The sequence below is a fragment of the Zingiber officinale genome, chromosome 10A (assembly GCF_018446385.1).
Source record: "Zingiber officinale cultivar Zhangliang chromosome 10A, Zo_v1.1, whole genome shotgun sequence".
NCBI lineage: Eukaryota > Viridiplantae > Streptophyta > Magnoliopsida > Zingiberales > Zingiberaceae > Zingiber > Zingiber officinale.
The window spans coordinates 38,721,361-38,744,962 of record NC_056004.1 but is presented as its reverse complement, the minus strand read 5'-3'; the positions used below and the strand labels follow the sequence as shown (position 1 = coordinate 38,744,962).

The 23,602-nt window shown below is 40.5% G+C and overlaps 1 protein-coding gene across 1 annotated transcript; it reads right to left on the bottom strand.

Annotated features, from left to right (window-relative positions):
* Positions 1 to 18,809: 18,809 nt before the first annotated feature.
* LOC122027612 (probable peptide/nitrate transporter At3g43790) lies at positions 18,810 to 22,042 on the bottom strand. Its single transcript, XM_042586605.1, has 13 exons — positions 21,832 to 22,042; positions 21,684 to 21,724; positions 21,535 to 21,595; positions 21,314 to 21,416; positions 21,113 to 21,215; positions 20,971 to 21,024; positions 20,809 to 20,871; positions 20,324 to 20,373; positions 20,160 to 20,235; positions 19,854 to 20,063; positions 19,619 to 19,706; positions 19,460 to 19,545; positions 18,810 to 19,367 (listed from the first exon to the last, which is right to left on the bottom strand). Exons 1-13 carry the CDS (start codon positions 22,010 to 22,012, stop codon positions 18,993 to 18,995), a joined length of 1,491 nt encoding a protein of 496 aa, XP_042442539.1. The 5' UTR covers positions 22,013 to 22,042; the 3' UTR covers positions 18,810 to 18,992.
* Between the last annotated feature and the right edge of the window lie 1,560 nt (positions 22,043 to 23,602).

The following is a 23,602-nucleotide window of genomic DNA, read 5'->3' as shown; positions in this document are numbered from 1 at the left end:
TAATTATTGGAACACAAAGGGCAATCTACAATAGAACTGGACTAGGATTCAAATCGAAAAAGAAATATAAATCATATTTATCACTTATACAAATAACAAATAGAAAAATGGTCCAAGCATGGGTCCCCAAGTCCAAAATGATCAATCAAATTGGACTTGGACAATATTAGGTTCCTAAGGATCAAATACATTACCTCGATAGACCATATCGAGGCTATGATCCAGGGGGAGCTAGAAGAAAAACAATAAAAATAAAACTAGATTCAAATTAAATTAAATTAAATTAAATTAAAAATCAAATTAAAATCAAGTTAAATTCAAATTAAATTAAATCAAAATCAAATTAAATCAAATCCAAAGGAAGGCTCCAGAATAGCTGGCACCTCCAAAATTAATCCACCCGATAAGGGTAAACAAGAGTAGATTACCCAGCAGGGTAATTAATGTTAGATTAAAATGGACTAGGTTTAACTTGACCCACAATAATGGTGAAGTATTGGATGATAGTACGTTGGGGAAACTTAGTCATCACATGTCTAGGAAGATATGGCTTCGACCTGGTGCATTTGGCTAAGTGGAACTGACCGAAGCTACCCTTTATAGATCCTAACCAGTTAGACCAAGGTTTTGCACTAAGTTCAATGGGTAGGACTATTTGGAAAATCTCGAAGGCATGGTTACTTTAATGAGGTCCTTGTGACTCACCATAGCCCAGAAGTTTATCCGAAGAACGCCTACTTGTTGAAAGCTAAACCTGAATCTAACACAAAGATAAACCAAACCCTAAAAGTGAATCTAATTCATCTCACAAAAATTATAGGATTCCCTGATTGAAAATCTGATCGGGTGAGATGACTAAGGAATAGAAATTAACATTAATTAAAATTCAAAATTAAAATTAAAATTCAAAATTAAATTTGTAATTAAAATTCAAAATTAAATTCGTAATTAAAATTAAAATTAAAAATTAAATTCATAATTAAAATTCAAATTCAAAATTAAAATTAATTAACTTAAATTATTTTTCTAAAAATTAATTAACTTAAATTACTTTTCTAAAAACTAATTAACTTAAATTATTTTTTTGAAAAACTAATTATCTTAAATTACTTTTCTAAAAATTAATTAACTTAAATTATCTTACTAAAAATTAATTAACTTAAATTACTTTTCTAAAAATTAATTAACCTAAATTATTTTTCAAAAAACAAATTTTCTTAAATTACTTTTCTAAAAATTAATTAACTTAAATTATTTTTCTAAAAATTAATTATCTTAAATTACTTTTCTAAAAATTTAATTAACTTAAAATTATTTTTCAAAAATTAATTGACTTAAAATTATTTTTTTAAAAAAAAAATTTAACTTAAATTATTTTTAAAAATTTAATTAACTTAAAATTATTTTTCAAAATTTAATTAACTTAAAATTATTTTTTTCAAAATTTAATTAACTTAAATTTTTTTCAAAATTAATTAACTTAAAATTATTTTTTTTCAAATTCAATTAACTTAAAATTATTATTTTTCAAAATTAATTAACTTAAAATTATTATTTTTCAAAATTAATTAACTTAAAATTATTTTTCAAAATTTAATTAACTTGAAATTATTATTTTTCAAAATTTAATTAACTCAAAATTATTTTTCAAAATTAATTAACTTAAAATTATTTTTCAAAATTTAATTAACTTTAAAAAAATTTCCAAAATTTAATTAACTAAAATATTTTTAAAAAATTAACTAAAATTTATTTTTCAACTAAACGATTTTAAAAAAAAAATTTACAAGTGACACCTCTCTGAAGGCGCCTCCCACACAAGGGAGGCGCCCTAAATAGAGGTGGGAAAATTCCCGCCGACCTAGTCTCAGGCGCCTCGGATTACCCCCCAAGGCGCCTCCAACCGATCTTTCAAGGCGCCTTAAACTCGACTTAAGGCGCCTTCAACGCAAAATATGACCACGAACAGAAGGTTCTCTGTTCGTTTTCTCTCGAAGACAAAGCACTCGATTCTCGTGCGAATTCCTCCCCTAAGGTGCCTTCAACCCTTTCCAACTCCTCCATCCCCCCTACAATGCCTCCTAGGTATATTTTACATCTCCTTATTACCCTTATTTGTAGTTATTCTGCATGTTTTTATATATATTGTCAAAAATAGGAAACGTCGCATTGTTGATCCTACACCGGCTAGGGCCCCTTCTACGGACCCTAGATTCCCCTCGGAGCAACATAGGATAGATTTTGCTAGGTTTACCTTTGAGTCCATTAAACATAGGTATATAGGTAGGGAATATTTTGCCCAATTTTGTCTCCCCGCAGTCTAGATGATAGACTACTATCACCTAGATAAACTGGTTGACTGCACAACTACAGTGAATCAAGACTTGTGTGCCTAGTTCTATCACAACCTTGAAAAGGTTGATGATAGCACCTATTCCACCAGAGTTGGTGGCACTGACATTCAGTTTACTCCCTCCCTGCTTCTCACTAGCTTAGAGTTTAGGGAGTCTCAGTGTACATTCTTATGTTAGCCTAGTAGGGATCTACCATTCGGTGATCCTTATTCTCATATTACCTTAGATGACATCTACATCCATTTTTTTGGGGAGGAGAGACCCTTTGGCCTGACTGAGTTCAGGTCTACTCTTCTTCGAGTTTAGAACTATGTTATGTACAGAGTCCTGACAGCATGCATCCTGCCCATCACATCTCGAGACGTCTCGAAGATGCGGTCATCCCACTCATTATTTTTGTACGCTCTTAGCCAGCGCCTAGATATAGACATTGCACTGCATATGTTTCATAACATCATTCAGGCATCTAGTATAGTCACATCTGGAGTGATCCATATGCCCTACTACCATATCCTGACCCAGATTTCTCCAGCTCTAGGATAGACACTACTAGAGGGGCACTCATCCCACTTACTATATATGATGAGTTAGGTCAGCGTAGGCTTAGATTAGCGGGTGTAGAGGTCACTACCGAGGGGATTCTGGCCTGGAAGGGTCGGCCATCGCCAGTCGCTGCTCCTGGTGCTCTAGAGGCCGAGGACGTACCAGGTGAGGGTGAGGAGTGGCCTGACTTCCTGGCAGGGGAGTTTTTCACAGATCCTTCCACCTCTACTGGACCCTCCACATCAGCCGGGCCTTTGACTTCAGCACCTCCTTTCGTCGAGGACAGACTCGCTCGGCTCGAGATCCAGTCTATTCAGACGCGGCGGGCTATGCTAGATAGCCATCACTTCCTCCGATCTCTTCGATCTGAGATAGCTGCAGGGTTCGCTCCGAGGCGAGATACGGCGCCAGGGACAGCCTCAGCCTGCACCCGAGCAGCCTCTTGCACCACCTCCAGCTGACGACCCTCCAGCTGATGACCCTGCCTTCTGACACTATCACTTGATGTATCTTGGACGCCTATTTGTCTTCTCGGATTGTACTAGTATTTGGATGACCTCTACTTATTTATGTCTATGAGTTTTAGTTGGTTACAATCTGCACAAATAGGAATGCGTTGGGTAGAATAGTTTTTAATTTTCAAATCAGTTTTCTATAGTTTTTAAAATCATCTTATGTTTTAAAAATTCTAGGAAAATATTGTTTTTAAAATTCCAATTTTACTAGATTTTCAAAATATGGAATTAGCTTAGGCTCTACCCTAGAAATCATGCTCCCTTAGAATTCAGCTAGAGCATCTCACAAACACCTAGGCTCACCTTGCTTGTGTTTGAAAAACATAGAACAGCGTGAGATGCATAGGGTACAGTCTGGACTCAAGAATGCTTATATCTGTGCATCAATATGAGTCTGGGCATTAAACACCTAGTTAACAGTAATCAAGTCAAGTCTTCCAGCACTATTCAAATCTAACTGGATCTATTGACTTAACTTGACTAACCAAGTGAAAGTTGTTGCCCTCTAGGTAATTAGCTAGTAGCTAAATGGTTAGACATGTGGTCGCGAACCTACGTGCTTGATTTTTAAACCTTTTGAGATCACTCAAGCATGAACATTAAGGCTCTGATACCTTACTTAAAGAGAACTTAGCTAATTTACAATCAATCTAACTTAACTCATGCTTGGACATTAAGGATTGAAGCTCCTCCCTTGCTCTCAAAAGCTTTAAACTAATTATTTGTTTAAAAGAAAAATTCCTTCAAATTTAGCTAAGTTTTCAAAAAGTTAAACTTTCAAAAGTCATTTTTACTGTACTCTTTAGACTAAGCTTTCAAAATTCTGACCATTTTAAAAGATAACTATTCTGAAAATTTAACTAAGTAATTTTCAAAATCAATTTCTTTTTAGCTTTTTGAAAGAAAAATTACTCTTTAGACCTTGGTTTCACTTAGCTAAGAATATTAATTGTAAAGCCTCTTTAAAAGCCTAAATTTTGACTAAGTTGTTTAAAACAAAAGTTACTTTTGCTATGCTACAAAAGAAAAATCTTTCTCTAGCAAAATTAATTGATAAAGTTTTAGAAAACTAACTTCGAACTCATCCTATTTCACTTAGCGAGTTGATCGATTTTAAAAGTGTCTCAAAATTTTAAAAGTTTCCTTACTTAGTTTTTTTCTTTTTTGAGAAAAGTTAAGATTTTTTTCAATCGTGTTCATTCTTTTTGATAAATGGCAAAGGGGGAGAGTAGAGAAATTCAGAATTCAAAAGCAAAAATTTATAAAGAAATTTTTTTAAATAATGCCTTTATTAAGGGGGAGCCTGACAAAGTTTAAGTTTTAGTTTAACCATGCGTGCATTTAAAATTTATTAAGCTTGCTTACTTAAACTTTATGCATCTATTTTACTTAGCTTTGAATTTTAGTTGTCATAATCAAAAAGGGGGAGATTGTTGGTGCGGGAAGCATCTGATGATCGACCGTTGTTTTGATAATGGCAAAGGAATTCAAAGTTAAGTTGTTTTGTGATCTAATGCACTTGATTGAGTGTTTCAGGAAAGTCCTAGTTGCAGCTAGGCAGGAAGAAAACCCTAGGGGGTGGTAACCCTAGGTCATAGGGGGTGGTAACCCTATGCGGAAAGTCTTGGCGGATCGAGAGCTTCAGGCAAAATTCTTAGGGGGGGTAACCCTAGGTGGAAAGTCCTGGTGTCGCGAACCAGGTGAAAGAATGGACCAACCGGGAAGCGGAAGTCCAGCAGAAAGTCCGGAAGAGTCGAACGCTGAGCAAAAGTCCAATCGATCTAGAGGATGGCACTGGCATCAGGTAAATCTCCTGAGTGGAGTAGGTGAGGACGCGTTCTCCGTATCGGGAATAGTAGGCGTCTGGTCGACCTAGGGTTTCCGATTGGAAATCCGAAGTCAGACCCAGACAGCCCGATGACTATCAAGTATATTTATCATATTATTTATGTGCTAACTTTGTTTTGTAGGGTTTGTGTTTGGGACTAACACAATTTTCAGGAACAAAGGAGCAACTTAGACCTCGGATGAACAGTGTCCGAGGCGCCTCAGGTGTTAGCCGAAGCCAGCTGTCCAGAGACACTGGAGGCGCCTCAGAGTCCAGTGGAGGCGCCTTGGACCAGGCGTTGGAGGCACCTTGGAGCAGCTTGGAGGCGCCTTCAGTGGGATATGGTGCGACCAGATCAGAGTTGATCCACGCGTGCGACTCGGCGGCCTGGAGGCGCCTCGGACAGGCTTGGAGGCGCCTCCAGCACTGTTTAAAAGGGGACTTCGACCAGCAGCTTGACACAATGAATTCTAAGAAATCCTCATGCTACAAGCTGCCTACGAGACGATCCCGAAGTGCTACGACAACATCCCGACGACCCGAAGCTTCAATTTCCATTTTGCTGTTGTCGGTATAAAGTTCATTTATAGTTAATTTGTACTTAGCTTGTAATAGATTTTATAAAATATAGTTGTTGCCCACCGTAAATGCTCAACGAGCGTGGGCCTTGGAGTAGGAGTCGCCCTAGGCTCCGAACCAAGTAAATCTTGGTGTGCTTTGGTGTGTGTTCTTTATTTTATTCCGCTGCTTTATAACTCGATAGTTTTACGAATTCGAAAAGAGTGAAAGCCACGTGCGCTATTCACCCCCCCCCTCTAGCGCTTTCGATCCAACATGGCTTAGGTTACGGGAAAAAAATGGGGCCCGAGAAAGCCTGTTTAGGCTACCCCATTTAAGCGAGAAAATGTTTTGTTTTCTTTTCTTTTTCTCTTTTCTTTTATTCTTCTCCGTTTTCCTTTTTCTCCCGCGTGCCCGAGTCGTTCCCCGACGCACCCTCCTCTTCATCTTCTCCATGCCCTAACTGCTCCTAACCGGCGTCGCACGTGACCCTCCTCCCCGACGAAACCACACGACCATCGGCAAATTTTCCTCCTCGTAATTGTCTTCTTCTTCTTCCCAAACTAATTTCCAACACGGATTGCCGACGTTGATGGTGGCTAGCAATGTGCTCTAGCGCAAGCCCCCTTCCCTGTGCCATAGCCGCCAGCCACCCGAGCGCCACCCCAAGGCCGATGCCCTAGCTTCCGACTCTAGCCTCTGCCCCGACTCCAGCCTGTGCCCAAGATCTTCCCGATCCTCTCTAGCCCTCTTCCGATCCTTCTTCCTCTCGATCTCGTGGCGCTGCCTAATCGGTGAGTGTCGCCAGAACCAGTCGGCCGCTTGTCCAAGACAAGAAGGGAGCAACGCCGAGCCCTAGTTCTTCACCGTGCCTTAGACCTCACCACCGGGTCTTACTTCTTCGCCACCAGACGTCGGCAGAGAGGAAAGAGGTGTATCGAGTTAGGTAAGGCATACTAGGAGTATTTGGATTTTGATCAGGATCCTGTGTTGAATTGTTGGGCTAATCACTGTGGTTTCTCTTTTCCGCAACAACTTTCTTCGTGATTCATTGAAATTGTGCCCTACCTTCGTCCATTGTTCTAGCAGATAACTTGCTACCACACTTAAGTGATATCTCACGGGTTCGGCTACCATTTCGGTAGTTATCGAGCTCCGGCTGTAAACAAGCAAGAAACCACTAGCAGCACCTTCTTCAGCGCTTTTTTCGACTAAGAGATAGCAAAGGTGTACTTATTGAGGTAAGGAATAGAGGAATTATTTCATTTCTTATAGCGTACACAGATTTGGAGCTAGGAAAGGTTAAGGATAACGCTAGTTAAGGATTTGATTTAGCTAATTAATTTATATGTAATTAGCTAAATCTGTATATATGTTATTACAGGACTTTGATTAGAGATGGTGCCTCGACGAGGGATCTATTTCGGATATGATCCTCTTATCGGAGGCGGGTACCTTGACTTATCTTTGATAATGTCATGTTGATATGTTTAGTAGGTTATAACCTTTAGAAATGATTATGTTCATCTTTGCTTCGGTTGGTCACTACCCGATACCTGTTACATGCTTGTTTTGTTTACTTATTATGCACCTCATGTTAGTACCTACCTGATTATACATGCTTATAGGGGTAGTGACACAACCATGTATTTATTATGTTCAGGATCTAGGTTTTCATACCTTATCTGATTTGTATACATTTGATTTGGTTCATTGTCCTATGGTATACATTTTATATATATATGGATATTGCTATGTTGTTCAGGATTCAGTCATGCTTAGTGTCATGCATCATTCGTATGATTGCATGCTGCGCGATAGTCTGTTCCATTATTATTGAGCACATCGCCAGTTTCATCTCTGTCGGTGCTCCGCTGGTCCGCTCATGGGTAGTGTGGCGCAGCGTGGTAGCACGTCAGTTTTGCTCTGTCGGTGCTCCGTTGGTCCGCTCATGGGTAGTGTGATGCAGCGTGGTAGCACGTCAAGAATCCCTCCCCGTCATCGTGTACCGATAGATGAGAGCATTGCGCTCCCTCACTATGTTTGAGGTAGGAGGATAGGTGTACTCCAACAGCATCCCGTCCACTCTGTCACTCATTAGGAGTAGTGACGGCAGAGTGCACGGTTGTCACATGCCTACCCACTTGGTCTCACCATCGTGTGTGAGATGGTTGACTGGCGTCAGGAGTGACCATGTCATTGGCATCATATGCATTGATGCATTTACTGATTGTGTTTGTTGCACTTATATGCTGCATTTGGATGGATGCATATGTTTGACATGCATGCAAGATTTATGATACTCTCGGTCTGACGACCTGACTATTCTGATAGGAGGCCCTGGTGAGTACAGTTCTCTTCAGCCTTTTTCTATTGTGCACTTCCAGCTTTTGTCTAGGAGACTTTACTCCATAGTTATTACTATTTGTTTTAGTTTACTGTACATGTCAACTAGGTATCTGCTGATTTGTTGAACTCACCCCCGTGGACACTATCTTTTCCAGGTACCAGGTTGTTTATGGAGTCGCTTGGAGTATCCTGCCTGCTGGTCCCCACGTCACATCAGAAGACCTGTCTCCGCTTTTGTTTATTTTTATTTTGGTATATGAATTTTTGTATTTAGCTTTGTGTTCCGGCTTTGTTCCTGGAGTGTTATTTTGTTGTGTGGTGTAAGCCTAGCCGGCTAGCAATCTTCATTTTTAGTTTGTATGTGTTGTCCATTGTATTTCCGCTGTGTTTGGTTTTGGTACAGCCGAGTGGGCTGTTAGATTTACATATAACTGCGTGGTTGTGTTTCTATTGTATCAGTCGAGTAGGCTGCATATAAACTGTGTGGTTGTGTGTGTATTCCAGCCCCCTGTGGCTGAGATATATTATGTCTGTAGAAATGGTTCAGATTGTCAGCCGTACAGGGGAGATGCTGCCGAAATTTCTTCGAACAGGGACCCCCCCTGGGCGTGACAATTTATTTGGTATCAGTGCAGGTTTTCGATTCTTATTTCCTGTGTTTTGGATTTCGTTTTTTAGTTTTCTCGATGTGACTTTTCGGGTTTTGAGACCTGGCAGCGACAGGACATCTCCAAACTATAGGAGGTATGTTGGTATACTGTTATCCTACCTTTTTGTTAGTATATGCACTGTTGACTATTATAGTTATGACATGTTTTAGTATTATTTATTAGTAACTGTCTAGTTGATATAGCATATATTTTATGTATTAGGTAAACCACTGATCATAGTCGACCCTAATAGAGATCAAGGATTATAGTCTCTGATGATTTTTCATATCATACCACCAGTAGTTTTAGCTTTTATTACTACTAGTTGGTTAGGAGATGGAGGCACATACCAGCCTCTGCTATTATTAGCTGGGTAGTGGATAGTATCTACATATTTATGTTGACTTAGCCAGTAGAATACCATGTTATCTTAGTTAATTTCGTCAATAGATAATTGATTTACTCTTGTTAGATCGGTCAGTAGAAGTCTGATTTACACTTGTTGATTTGGGTAGTCGTGGATCGATTTACTTTAGTTTCTTGTGGAGGATTAACGTACATTTGTTAGATTTAGATAGTCGATTACTAATTCATTTTTTTGGTTGGTCCGATCAGCAGGGGATCGACTTACTCTATTTTATGAAGATGCTGATCTTTGGGTTATTCGTGCTTAGTTGGATATCTTGAGCACATTAAGTACATGGCTTGTACGGACGTGGAAAAGACTGAATTAGCTGTATACCATTGTCGGTTTGATCAGTCTATAGAGGATCGATGTATCCTATTCCATGGCTACTTTAATTTTAGACTGTATGTACCTAGTTGGATAACCTAGAAGGTAGCATAGGGAATGCCAAATGGATTGGGGTAAATATGCTGATTATTCATATCTATGTTATGTGTACATATGTTTGGTGTATTATGGGAGGTATCTTGTTGATTATATTTGTTCTGTGTGTACACTTGTGACTATTATGATTCGTTGAAAGTATTACGTTGATTATACTCTTGGCATAGGTGTATATATGTTAGGTGAGTGTTGTTTGAGGTGTATTGTCGATTATACCTATGTTGATATATGCACACGGGTTCGGAATATATTTTTGGAGGTATCATGCTGATTTATACCTGTGTTATGAGTAGATTTGGTGTGTACTAATTGGAGGATTATGTCGATCATACCTATGTTGTGTGGGCACATGAGCCAAGTGTATTGTTGGTAGCATCATGATGATTCTACTTATGTGGAGTGTCTATATTATGTCATTTGTTATATTGCCTTGTCAACTAATTCTCCTATTAGTGGGTGACTCACTACGATGTTGATAGAGTTGATGATGGATTTGATTTGCTTACTGGATTGTGATACCCTTGGTTGCTCACAGTGATATGTGATAGAGTGATTTCGTGCAGTTACTAGTTGGATAGTGAGATGTCTGGTTCACTTATGGGTTGATTGTGGTGGAGCGTTGTTCCCACATATTTTAGATGTTGTGGTGGAGCGTTGCTCCCACATATTATGGATTGTTTGTGGTGGAGCGTTGCTCTCACATATTATGGATTGTTGTGGTGGAACATTGCTCCCACGTATTATGGATTGTTTGTGGTGGAGCGTTGCTCCCACATATTATGGATTGTTGTGGTGGAGCGTTGCTCCCACGTATTATGGATTGTTTGTGGTGGAGCATTGCTCCTGCATATTTTGGATTGTTGTGATGGAGCGCTGCTCCCATATAGGTTACCTTGTTGGTGGTAGAGCGTTGCTCCCACATATGTAGTACTTCTTGTGATGGAGCGTAGCTCTCACATTAGATGATCTATTCTTTGGTGATTTGTAGTTAGTGATCAGATTTCGAACTTGTTATCGGGAATTTCTGGTGGAGAATGTTTGTTGTACAGACATTATGAGCTTTTGGTAATGCCATTTGGGCTTACCGATGCTCCAATGGTATTTATGGATTCGATGAACCGCATCTTTATGGAGTATTTAGATCAGTTCGTTGTCGTTTTCATCGATGAAATATTGATCTATTTACATTCCGAGGAGGAACATGCACAGCATCTTCGCATAGCCTAGGAGACTCTTCGACGACATCAGCTATACACGAAGTTCAACCAGTGTGCCTTCTGGCTATCTTCAGTCGGTTTTCTGGATCATGTGATCTCTAGCCGAGGTATTTCAGTAGACCCTCAGAAGATCGAGGCTGTCACCAGTTGGGAGCACCTGAAATCAGTGCAGGAGATCCGCTGTTTCTTGGGACTGGTAGGATATTATAGACATTTTGTCGAGGGTTTCTCCCGTTTAGCTATGCCACTAACACGCTTGACCAGGAGAAGCGTGAAGTTCACTTGGTCAGAAGCCTGTGAGACCAGTTTTCAGGAGCTGAAGCGGAGCTTAGTATCGGCACCAGTTTTGGTTTTGCCTTTTGGAGAGAACGGATTTGTACTCTACACCGATGCTTCTCTACAGGGTTTGGGCGTTGTTTTGATGCAACACGACAGGGTAGTCTCCTATGTTTCTTGGCAATTGAAGGAGCATGAGAAGAACTACCCAGTACATGATTTGGAGCTGACCGCCATTATTTTTGCCTTGAAGATTTGGCGACATCACCTTTATGGTATTACATTTGAGATTCTCATTTATCATAAGAGTCTCACATACCTTTTCACCCAGAAGGAACTTAATCTCCGACAGAGGAGATGGATGGAGTTCCTGAAGGATTACGATTGTACCATTAGTTATCACCCGGGGGAAAGCTAATGTGGTTGCCGATGCACTTAGCCGGAAGTCCAGAGGGACTTTAGCTTGCCACTGAGTTGTGGTCACAGACGTGATTTAGGGATTCTCCGAATTGGGCATTGAGGAGCAGGGACGGACAGAGCAGGGTATTCTGGTTACCATGGTTGCTCAGTCGTCGATCAAGATGAGGATCCGAGAGGCCCAGGCTGGTGATCAGCATTTGCAATTCATTGGCAGCCAGATAGCTTTCGGGAAACAAACCGAGTTCACACGAGATGCTCCCGTGGCAGATTATGCATACCTCAGTCTCACCGGGTCTTTCAGGAGCTATTTCAGGAGGTTCATCGCTCTCGATTTACGATCCACTCCGGCGGTACCCGTATGTACCGAGATTTGAGGCGTTCTTATTGGTAGAACGGCATGAAGAAAGACATCACAGAATTCGTAGCTAGATGTCTTGTCTGTCAGCAGGTGAAGGCTGAGCACCAGAGACCTACCGGATTACTTCAGCGGATTCCTATTCCTGAATGGAAATGGGAACACATTACTATGGATTTTTGTGGAGGGTTTGCCTAGGACACGACGAGGTCATGACGCGATTTGGGTAATCGTTGATCGATTAACCAAATCTGCACACTTCTTAGCGATCTGGAAGATTGATTCCCTGGATCGATTGGCAGATCTGTATTGTCGGGAGATCATCAGATTACATGGTGTTCCTTTGAGTATCATTTCGAATAGAGACCCTCGTTTCACGTCTCGATTCTGGCAGATTCTATAGCAGGCCTTGGTCACTCAGCTCCGATTCAGTACAACTTTCCATCCACAGACAGATGAATAGTCAGTGCAGACCATTCAGACTCTAGAGGACTTGCTGAGGTCATGTGTATTGGATATTTGAGGCAGTTGGGAGGACCATTTGCCATTGGTAGAGTTCGCCTACAACACCAGCTTTCATTCGGCTATCCAGATGGCACCGTTTGAAGCGTTGTATGGTAGGCCTTGTCGGACACCCACCCTCTGGGATGAGATTGGGGAGGCCCAACTGTTGGAACCTCATAGAGCTCAGCAGGAGGCAGAGTTGGTCCGTATTAGCAGACAGAGAATGTCAGAGGCGCAGGATCGCCGGAAGAGTTATGCTGATCGGAGACGCAGACCCCTAGAGTTCTCTACAAGCAACTATGTATTTCTACGAGTTTCACCCACTAAAGGGGTGAAGAGATTTGGCCTCGGAGGTTAGCTAGCTCCGCGATACATTGGACCTTTCCAGATCTTGGAGAGGATTGGAGCGGTAGCTTACTGTCTGGCACTACCACCGTCCCTAGCAAGTTTTCACGACGTATTCTATGTGTCTATGCTGAGGAGATACATACCCGACCCGACACATGTGCTGACAAATATCTCAGTTCCCGTTCAGCCTGACGCCACTTATGAGGAGGTTCCGGTACGGATTTTCGATCGGAAAGAGCAGCAGTTGCAGAACAAGACTGTCCGGCTCGTTAAAGTCGGATGGCAGCATCATTAAGACGAGAAGGCTACCTGGGAGCTCGAGGATACGATCCGAGCTTGATACCCCCATCTTTTCACTTAAGGTGTGTGAGTTATTTACCATTCAACATTTATACTCTTTATCTATTATTAGTATTTGCTGATGGTAGATAACGAAATTTGGGGATCAAATTTTTATTAGTGGGGGAGAATGTAAAATATCAAAAAATGGCGAATAATGATAAAGGAATTTTTCAGAATTTTGGAAATTTTTCTGGAATTTTTCGGAGCTCGTATGGCTCAGGTTACGGGGATAAAAATGGGGCCCGGGAAAGCCTATTTAGGCTACCCCGTTTAAGCAAGAAAATGTTTTGTTTTCTTTTGTTTTTCTCTTTTCTTTTATTCTTCTTCATTTTCCTTTATCTCCCGCGTGCCCGAGCCGTTCCCTGACGCGCCCTCCTCTTCATCTTCTCCATGCCCTAACAGCTCCTAACCGGCGCCGCACGCTACACTCCTCCCCAACGACACCACACGACCATCGACAGATTTTCCTCCTTGCAATTGTCTTCTTCTTCTTCCCCAATTGATCGCCAATGTGGATCGCTGACGTTGATGGTGGCTAGCAACGTGCCCTAGCGTTGGCCCCCTTCCCTGTGCCCTAGCCGCCAGCCACCCGAGCGCCACCCCAAGGCCGATGCCCTAGCTTCCGACTCTAGCCTCTGCCCCGACTCCAGCCTGTGCCCTAGATCTTCCCGATCCTCTCCAGCCCTCTTCCGATCCTTCTTCCTCTCGATCTCGCGGTGCTGCCTAATCGACGAGTGTCTCTAGAACCAGTCGGCCGCTTGTCCAGGACGAGTAGGGAGCAACGTCGAGCCCTAGTTCTTCACCGTGCCCTAGACCTCACCATCAGGTCTTACTTCTTCGCCACCAGACGCCGGCAGAGAGGAAAGAGGTGTATCGAGTTAGGTAAGGCATACTAAGGAGTATTTGGATTTTGATCAGGATCCTGTGTTGAATTGTTGGGCTAATCACTGTGGTTTCTCTTTTCCGCAGCAACTTTCTTCGTGATTCATTGAAATTGTGCCCTACCTTCGGCCATTGTTCTAGCAGCAGATAACTTGCTACCACAATTAAGCGATATCTCACGGGTTCGGCTACCATTTCGGTAGTGATCGAGCTCCGGCTGTAAACAAGCAAGAAACCACCAGCAGCACCTTCTTCGACTGAGAGATAGCAAAGGTGTATCTTGTTGAGGTAAGGAATAGAGGAATTGTTTCATTTCTTATAGCGTACACAGATTTGGAGCTAGGAAAGGTCAAGGATAACGCTAGTTGAGGATTTGATTTAGCTAATTAATTTATATGTAATTAGCTAAATCTGTATATATGTTATTACAGGACTTTGATTCGAGATGATGTCTCGATGAGGGATCTATTTCGGATGTGATCCTCTTATCGGAGGCGGGTACCTTGACTTATCTTTGATAATGTCATGTTGATATGTTTAGTAGGTTATAACCTTTAGTAATGATTATGTTCATCTTTGCTTCGGTTGGTGACTACCCGATACCTGTTACATGCTTATTTTGTTTACTTATTATGCACCACATGTTAGTACCTACATGATTATACATGCTTATAGGGGGTAGTGACACAACCATGTGTTTATTATGTTCAGGATCTAGGTTTTTATACCTTATCTTATCTGTGTACCTTTGATTTGGTTCATTGTCCTATGGTACACATTTTATATATATATGGATATTGCTATGCTGTTCAGGATTCAGTCATGCTTAGTGTCATGTATCATTCGCATGATTGCATGCTGCGCGATAGTCTGCTCCATTATTGTTGAGCACATCGCTAGTTTCATCTCTGTCGGTGCTCCGCTGGTCCGCTCATGGGTAGCGTGACGCAGCATGGTAGCACGTCAATTTTGCTCTGTCGGTGCTCCGTTGGTCCGCTCATTGGTAGTGTGATGCAGCATGGTAGCACGTCAGGGATCCCTCCCTGTCATCGTGTACCGGGAGATGAGAGCATTGCACTCCCTCACTATGTTTGAGGTAGGAGGATAGGTGTACTCCAACAGCATCCCGTCTACTCGGTCACTCATCAGGAGCAGTGACGGCAGAGTGCACGGTTGTCACAGGCCTACCCACTCGGTCTCACCATCGTGTGTGAGATGGCTGACTGGCGTCAGGGATGACCATGTCATTGGCATCATATGCATTGATGCATTTACTGATTGTGTTTGTTGCACTTATATGCTGCATTTGGATGGATGCATATGTTTGACATGCATACAAGATTTATGATACTCTCGGTCTGACGACCTGACTATTCTGATAGGAGGCCCTGGTGAGTACAGTGTTGCTGCAGTGAGCACCAGATGATCGAACTTGAGTTTTGATTATGGCAAAGGGCTCAAAGTTAAGCTGTGGTGTTATCTAACAAGGTTCATGGAGCTTGTAGGAAAGTCCTAAGTGATACTTAGGCAAAAGTCCTAGCTACGGCTAGGCAGGTGAAAACCCTAGGGGATGGTAACCCTAGGTCCTAGGGGGAGGTAACCCTAGGTGGAGGAAAACCCTAGGGGATGGTAACCCTAGGTCCTAGGGGGAGGTAACCCTAGGTGGAGGAAAACCCTGAGGGGCGGCAACCTTAGGTCCTAGGGGGAGGTAACCCTAGGTGGAGGAAAACCATAGTGGGTGGTAAACCTAGGTCCTAGGGGGTGGTAACTCTAGGTGGAGGAAAATCCTAAGGGGGGGTAACCTTAGGTCCTAGGGGGTGGTAACCCTAGGTGGAGAAAAACCCTAGGGGGCGGTAACCCTAGGTCCTAGGGGGTGGTAACCCTAGGCGAAAAGTCCAACCGGTCTGGAGGACCGGACTGGCATCAGGTAAATCTTCTGAGTGGAGTAGGTGAGGACGCATTCCCCGTAGAAGGAACAGTAGGCGTCGAGTCGACCTAGGGTTTCCGGTCGGAAATCTGAAGTCAGACCCGGACAGTCCGGAGACTGTCATCATATTCTATTATCATATCTATATTGTTTTGTGCTAACTTTGTTTTACAGGGTATGTGTTTGGGACTAACACTTCTTGCAGGACCAAATGAGCATAACTTAGCCTTGGATGAACAGTGTCCGAGGCGCCTCCATGGAGCTTGGAGGCACCTCGGATGCAAAGCTGAGCTGTCCATGAAGCAAGCTTGGAGGCGCCTTGAAGGAAGCTCAAGGCGCCTTGGACTGGTGGATGAAGGCGCCTTGGACTGGTGGATGAAGGCGCCTTGGAGAGCACAGAAGGCGCCTTGAAGGGATAAGTCACGACCAGTTCAGGCTTGATCCACGCGGGCGACTCGGCTAGTTTAAGGCGCCTTGGATGGGCTTTAGGGCGCCTTGAGCACTGTTTAAAAGGGGGTTTCGAGCAGCACCTTGACACAACTTCCTCTAAGCAACCTTTCTTCAACGTGTTGTCAACGAGATGACCCAAAAGTGTTACGACTACTTCCAGACGACCCGAAGCTCCAAATTTGATATTTTCAAGTGTCGTTGGTATTGTTAATTACTGTTTTAAATTGTATTTAGCTTGTAATAATTTTGTGCTTATAGTTGTTGCCCATGGAATGCAATCAAGGATCGCGGGCCTTCGAGTAGGAGTCGCCACAGGCTCCGAACGAAGTAAATCCCTTGCGTCTTTCTGTTTGCTCTTTTATTTTTCCGCTGCGTTTATTTACTCGATTGTTTTTACGATTCCGAAACTAACGAAATAGCCACGAGCGCTATTCACCCCCCCCCCCCTCTAGCACTTTTCGATCCAACATACAGTTCTCTTCAGCCCTTTTCTATTGTGCACTTCCAGCTTTTGTCTAGGAGACTATACTCCATAGTTATTACTATTCGTTATAGTTTACTATACATGTCAACTAGGTATCTGCTGAGTTGTTGAACTCACCCCCGTGGACACTATCTTTTTCAAGTACCAGGTTATTTATGGAGTCGCTTGGAGTATCCTGCCTGCTGGTCCCCATGTCACATCAGAAGATCTGTCTCCGCTTTTGTTTATTTTTATTTTGGTATATGAATTTGTGTATTTAGCTTTGTATTCCAGCTTTGTTCCTGGAGTGTTTTTTTGTTGTGTGGTGTAAGCCTAGCCGGCTAGCAATCTTCATTTTTAGTTTGTATGTGTTATTCATTGTATTTCCGCTGTCTTTGGTTTTGGTACAGCCGAGTGGGCTGTTAGATTTACATATAACTGCGTGGTTGTGTTTTTATTGTATCATCCAAGTAGGCTGCATATAAACTGCGTGATTGTGTGTATATTCCAGCCGCCTGTGGCTGAGGTATATTATGTCTGTAGAAATGGTTCAGATTGTCAGCTGTACAGGGGAGATGCTGTCGAAATTTCTTCGGACAGGGACTCCCCCGGGGCGTGACATTGATTCGAGCTTTAGTTCTTAAGCTCGAGTTTGGCTTGTAATAAAATTAAATGGCTCGAGGTCGTCTCGAAAAAAAGCTCATTTAAAAATTAAACGAGTTTAGTTAAGCTCATTTAAGATAATTAGATATAATAATTAATAATATATTATTATATTATATATATATATATATATATAAAGATAAATGAGCATCTTAACGAATATGTTCGTGAGCCTCTTAACAAATATGTTGGCGAGCCTCTAAATAAACATGTTTGTGAGCTAATGAACCAAATATTGTTAAGCTCAAGCTCAGCTTGATAATGTTTTTGAGCTCAAAATATGGCTCAAGCTCGGCTCATTAACTTAATCGAACGGACTTTTTTTCAAGCCGAGACCCCAATTTAGCCTACCTTGGACTTTAACTGCCACCACCTTCGATCTATTGACCATCGGACCCCATCTGAGGCTCCTCGTATCAGTATTGATTCAGGCTAGAAATCGTGAATGACTGAGCCATTAGAGACTGTGTCAAGATCGATGGGGTGATTCCTAAGGATTCGAGGAGAGTCAATTGTAGGATAAAAGATTCAACAAGAGAGATTAAAATGGGGGACAAAACAAACCTTGGTGTGACAACTCCAAAGTTTAAGTTAATACAAAGCTAGTTGGAGAAGAAATAGTGAAGAGTCTAGATGAGGATACGTATGTATGCGTACCTCTGCCTGTGGAAGCAGACTCCCTTTTATACTCTCTCCTAGAAGAGAGACATGAAATCTGACTTTTAGGTCGTGGGGTTGTCGTGTAGTCCCACATGCCCCTAATAGCTCCATGTCCTCTGCTTATTACAATATCCACATTCCCCACAATGGTGAGCTAGTAACAACATCCGGAGGTATATGGAAGGGGTAGAGCCGAAGGAGGTCGGACGTGGCTGAGCTGAGGGAGGTCGGGCATAGTCAAGTTGAAGGAGGTCAAACATGACCTAACTGAGGAGGTATGTCATGGATGAATTAAAAGGGTCAGATGTGGTTGAACTAAGGAGGTTGGAGGTAGTTGAACTATGGAGGTCGGGTGTGGTCGAGTAGAGGATGCTAATAGGTCATCTCGGGCTAAGCTTTCCGAGTGAGGTTACCTAGCCGAAGTTAGTTTGGAGGTAAGCCTAACTTCGGTTGGGGGTTGATCTGACTCACCTAGATTTGAGCTTATTAGGCTCGATTGGCTGGGTGAACCCAACTTACCTCGGGATCACCCTTGATGAGGCTTGATTTGACTCAAGCAAATTTGACATATTCAACTTTGATTTACAGTTTAACATGACTCTTGACTCTACTGGCACATGTCAGTGTCCTTTGGCTGTCCGGATTGTAAATGCAATTTGTGGAGTAATTTTGATTGATTTTCTCATTGTTTATATTCACATCGCACTCATACAAGTGAACATACACGGATATAAATGAGTGATTGTACGAGGATGGAGAACGATTCTTATGATAACCCTTCTTTCATACAGAAGGATGAATAATTTAAAAGAGGTTACAAATACTCATGTGTACTATTTTATCTTGGAGGAGTTAGGAAAGGCTTGAAGCATAGGAGGAGGCCTGTCAATTCCACCAGGTTCAGAATGAAGAAAACAATCTGATCACCAGGAAATAAAATGGCATGTTGGCGTTTCTGTGCCCAGGAAAATATGACACCCCCAGCTGCAGGAGCAATTGCTTTGAAAAGGGACATTGCAGTCACAGATATCCCATTTGCAGCTCCTCTTTGTTCTCGAGGCACCGAGTTGTTTTGCAGAAGGAATAGGCTAGTAATGATGATCATAGAAAGAACATTCTTCAGCAAAGATGCGAAATTCACGATGACCTTGAGTGTAAGCCCTGATATACTTGACATAAATGGATAAGCGGCAAGCAAAGGCATAGACAAAACCTGCATTTTGGAAAATAGTGTGCATCAAGAATAGATGAAAGATGATTTTTGGCTCTAATGAATGAAGGAATATGTGAGCAAGTGATAGTTACTGCAGCCACACGAATCGAGTTGATGGATCCGAGGAGCCTCTCAATTGGAGGATAAAGAAAAACTTGGAAAATTAGAAGACCAAAACCTGAAATAATATCCATCATGTTTTGAGGCATTATCGACTGTAAGTCTAAGAAATGTGCTAATTTACTGGGCACCTGAACTTGCAAGCACCACACCAACATCTTGAGATGAAAAGCTCAGTCCTCCATAGCTTTTATCACTAACGGCCCATAATGAGAATATCTAACAATAGTTTAGCAATGGGTGGTGGAATTAGTTACGACCAAGAAAAGTCATATGTGCTGAAAAAGAACTAAAATATAGAAAACTTGAAGAAGGTTGTTGGCAACACTTGAAAGAATCTATAACCTTTGTTTGGACAACAATTACCTCACTGTAAGCCATGTCATGAAGAGAAAAAATACAATAAACAATGATCGATGACATCAATGGCCAGTTCTTGAGTAAGTTCTTTGAAGGAGCATCATTTTTCTCAAATTCACCATGTCCACCTCTTAAGCCAGAGCTGCATATAGATGTTTCTACATCTTCAGTTGCTACATCCGCCATGGTTTGCGGATCATGGTTGTGCAGTGTCTCCTATGCGATTATTTGAAGGAGTCATCGGTTTAGCTAATCTTAAACAAACACATATTTCTGCTGATATATTTTGGACTAAATAAAAGTTAAACTCACTGGAAGCCACAAAGAAGCTATAAAAACTCCAAGTGCAAGAAGTGAAATAAGAGCACAAGGCAAACAGTAAGGAAACCTACAAAATATTGTAATACACTGTACACTGATCACGTCCAAAAATTAAAGGAAACGAAATTTGAGTTATGAAGGTCAAGTGCTTATACCTTGCAAAGAAAGAACCTTGGGAGAATATTTTGGGATATTTTTCTGCAGGCTGACACCATAGAACCAAATCACAACATAAGTATAAATAATGAGGTAAAAGACAACATTAATTTTAAGTTAGAAAATTTGATAAAATAATCTGAATAAATGATTTCGGTTCATGCATAATTTGAAACCTTTTTGCAAGCTAAGTCTAGAAGATCATATTTGAGTTATAGTTTTGCCATTTCAGCAGTGGTACTTGCAAAAGAGTAGGACTACAGCAAAAGTTTGAAGTGTTAGCACAAGCCATGAAAGAGCTCAAGTGACATAATAATTAGAAAGAAAGATGGCTTCCATCATCTACTTGTGGATTAAGTATGGGGAAAAGAATGTTAATCTATTTGATAAATTTTTCAAGAAGGTTATTGTTTGATAGGGTTTGCAAGAAAGTTATGCATGGCACAATTCTTATTACTACGTCGTTAAATAGAACAATTATCACCTGAGCCAAAAAACCTCCCAGAGCAGGGCCAATGATCAAGCCTATGCCCCATGCCGTGGATACCTGAAAAAAAGAAACACCCATGAGCAATTATATTTTTCTGAATGACGCACGAAAGAAACTTAATCAATGTTGAAACGAATCAGCGACAAAGAAAATTACAAGAGATACTCCAAGAGATTGATGCTCTTCTCTACAAACTTCCACAGAATAAGCCTGAAAAATTGTTCAGTATTTGCTTTTGTCATTCACAATATGCATGAATTCATCTATGCGAACTCAAGGATACAACATGAACACCTACCTTTATTGGTCCACTTATACCATTTAGTAATCCAAGTAGTAACCTTGTACTGATAGCCATCCAGTAACTTGTACTCAAACCAAAGAGTGTGTTGAAAAGGACGCTGAAGAAACAAGGCAATAAATAAAATATAATGTGAAAATAAATAACAGAAATATATTGGTTTCCCAGACCAACACCAGAAAGATTGAATCTACTAACACAGAGAAGATGCTGATAAGTATAACTGGTTTTCTTCCATATTTGTCAGCAACTATTCCCCATAACATGGAAGTAGATGCTCTTCCAACCATAAACGAAGCTCCTGAATTCACAAAAAGGAAACAACACACAAAATAGACTCCTTATGAATTATGATGGTCCATTATTAAACAAATAAAATGCAGAAATCAGTCATCTTGTACTGTTGCTGTAAATCTCACCAACAAAACCTGCGTAGAACCCAATATCTTCCTCTCTTTCTGCAACATGCAAGTCTCTTATCTATGAAGAAGCAAAATGCAGCAGGAGAGAGTCGACATTGAAAAATAGAAGAGAAAACGACGGCATAGGTAACACAACTTTACCCTACCATGAAGTACAAGAAGGGAAACAATGATGATATTGGCAGAGCTGAAATCAGAAAAGGGAAAAATAGAGATTAGAACGAAGGAAAAATTCCTGCATATGATCATCAAATTCCTGGAAGGAAAAGTACAAGTTTAAAAATACATATATACCTGTGCAGAGGGTAACTATCCACACATAGAAAAACTCTTTGTAGGGAATCCCTGGATTACTTTCCTTCTTCCTGTCTTGCTTGCATCCTGGACAATCATCGAAGAAATAAACCTTGGAGTTCAATAATGGTTCCCTGTTCCCTGGCATTTCTGCCTGAGACAATATCACATCAAAGCGCATGAGTTCTCGATCATCCAACTCTTTATAAGTTCAAAGAGAAAATTAAAAAAAGGAGAGGCGTGCAGAAATCCCACATGAATTTTTAGATCACGGCATGCGTCACCCATTCACTGTGGAGGAGAAGATAAGTTGAGAAAGCGACGGAGGCTCTGAAGGCTTTTATGGTTCTCAGCCTAGAGTCCAAATTAAACAACTAATTAAATAGAAATAATTGTTTCGTTTCTTTCCTTCTTTCTCATGTTTTAGATTTAACAGGTACTTGAACTTACAATCTATTTACTTGTCATATTCCAATTGTTCATTATTATCAATAAAAAATTTCAGATGTTACATTCCTTGGCAACTTCAATTGTTTATTTATTTATTTTAATTAATATGGATATCGACTAATCAATCTGATCCATTAAAATTTCTAATAGAACATTAAAATAAATTGAAAAGTGTTCATAAAAATCTATTTAAACGATCAATGTTTTTAGATTTATTTTTTCACCTGAGAGAAAATATTTTACAACGTCTCATATTTAAAATTCGAATTTTAAATGTCTTGATTTTATGTCAAGGCCAATATCATTCCCCGGGCTACATTCGACGTACTTGTGTCTAATGAAAGAAATCATTATCGGTTCTTACGAGAAGCAGCGAGTAAAATCACATCAGCTTTTTCCTTTGGAATGAAGGACGGGACTGCATTATTTGACTAAAGCTAAATGAAAACATATTATATCAATAAAAATGTTATGATTAATATTAAATTGCACCGTCAATCTTTGGTTATAATATTATTTGATGTGATAGAAAATGAAAAAGAACAGAAGAGTTGTCCTCTGGGGCGTGACTTGGACTCCACAACTTGGATCAGTATTCTCGTGCGTTGACTGTGCAGTTGGGCACAGTAACTTTTTCTAAATTTTCATTTTTTTTGTTATGAGTTTTCTTTTAATTTCGATTATTATAATATTAAGTTAAAAATATTCATACTAAATTTGTTTTGGGTGTGCATGAAATATGCGACTTAAAATATTATATATATATATATATATATATATATATATATATATATATATATATATATATATATTATAATTCAATTTTTAAATTCTAAAAATAAAATTTTATTGAAATAATCAAAAAAAAAATTAAAAATCAAAAAAATTTACTATGTACTGTACACAGTCACACAGTGTCCTTAAGGTATAAAGATAGTGTTAATATTAATCCTAAGAATTAATTATAAGATGATTAAATTTATTAAGTTAATGAGTCCGATACGAAATACACTCATTCGTTCAAAATAAGTATTGTATTGTGATAAAGGGAAAGGATTCTCATGGTTTTAGATCATTGATGGAACAGGGTGATCCACTTAAATTTTTTGAATTTACCTGATACTTGATTAATTAAATCATCTATCTTCAAGATTATTAATCGGGTCAAATAATTGAATATCTTGCTTAAAAATATATATATACAATCCCGTCCGGAAGCTGAGTCGGACAGAGGCTGGCCGCGCTGTCGCCGGTGTTGACGGAAAGTCGTTGAGACGCCTGGGTGACCTGGTACCTCCTGGAAAGGTTCCCAAGAGCGGAT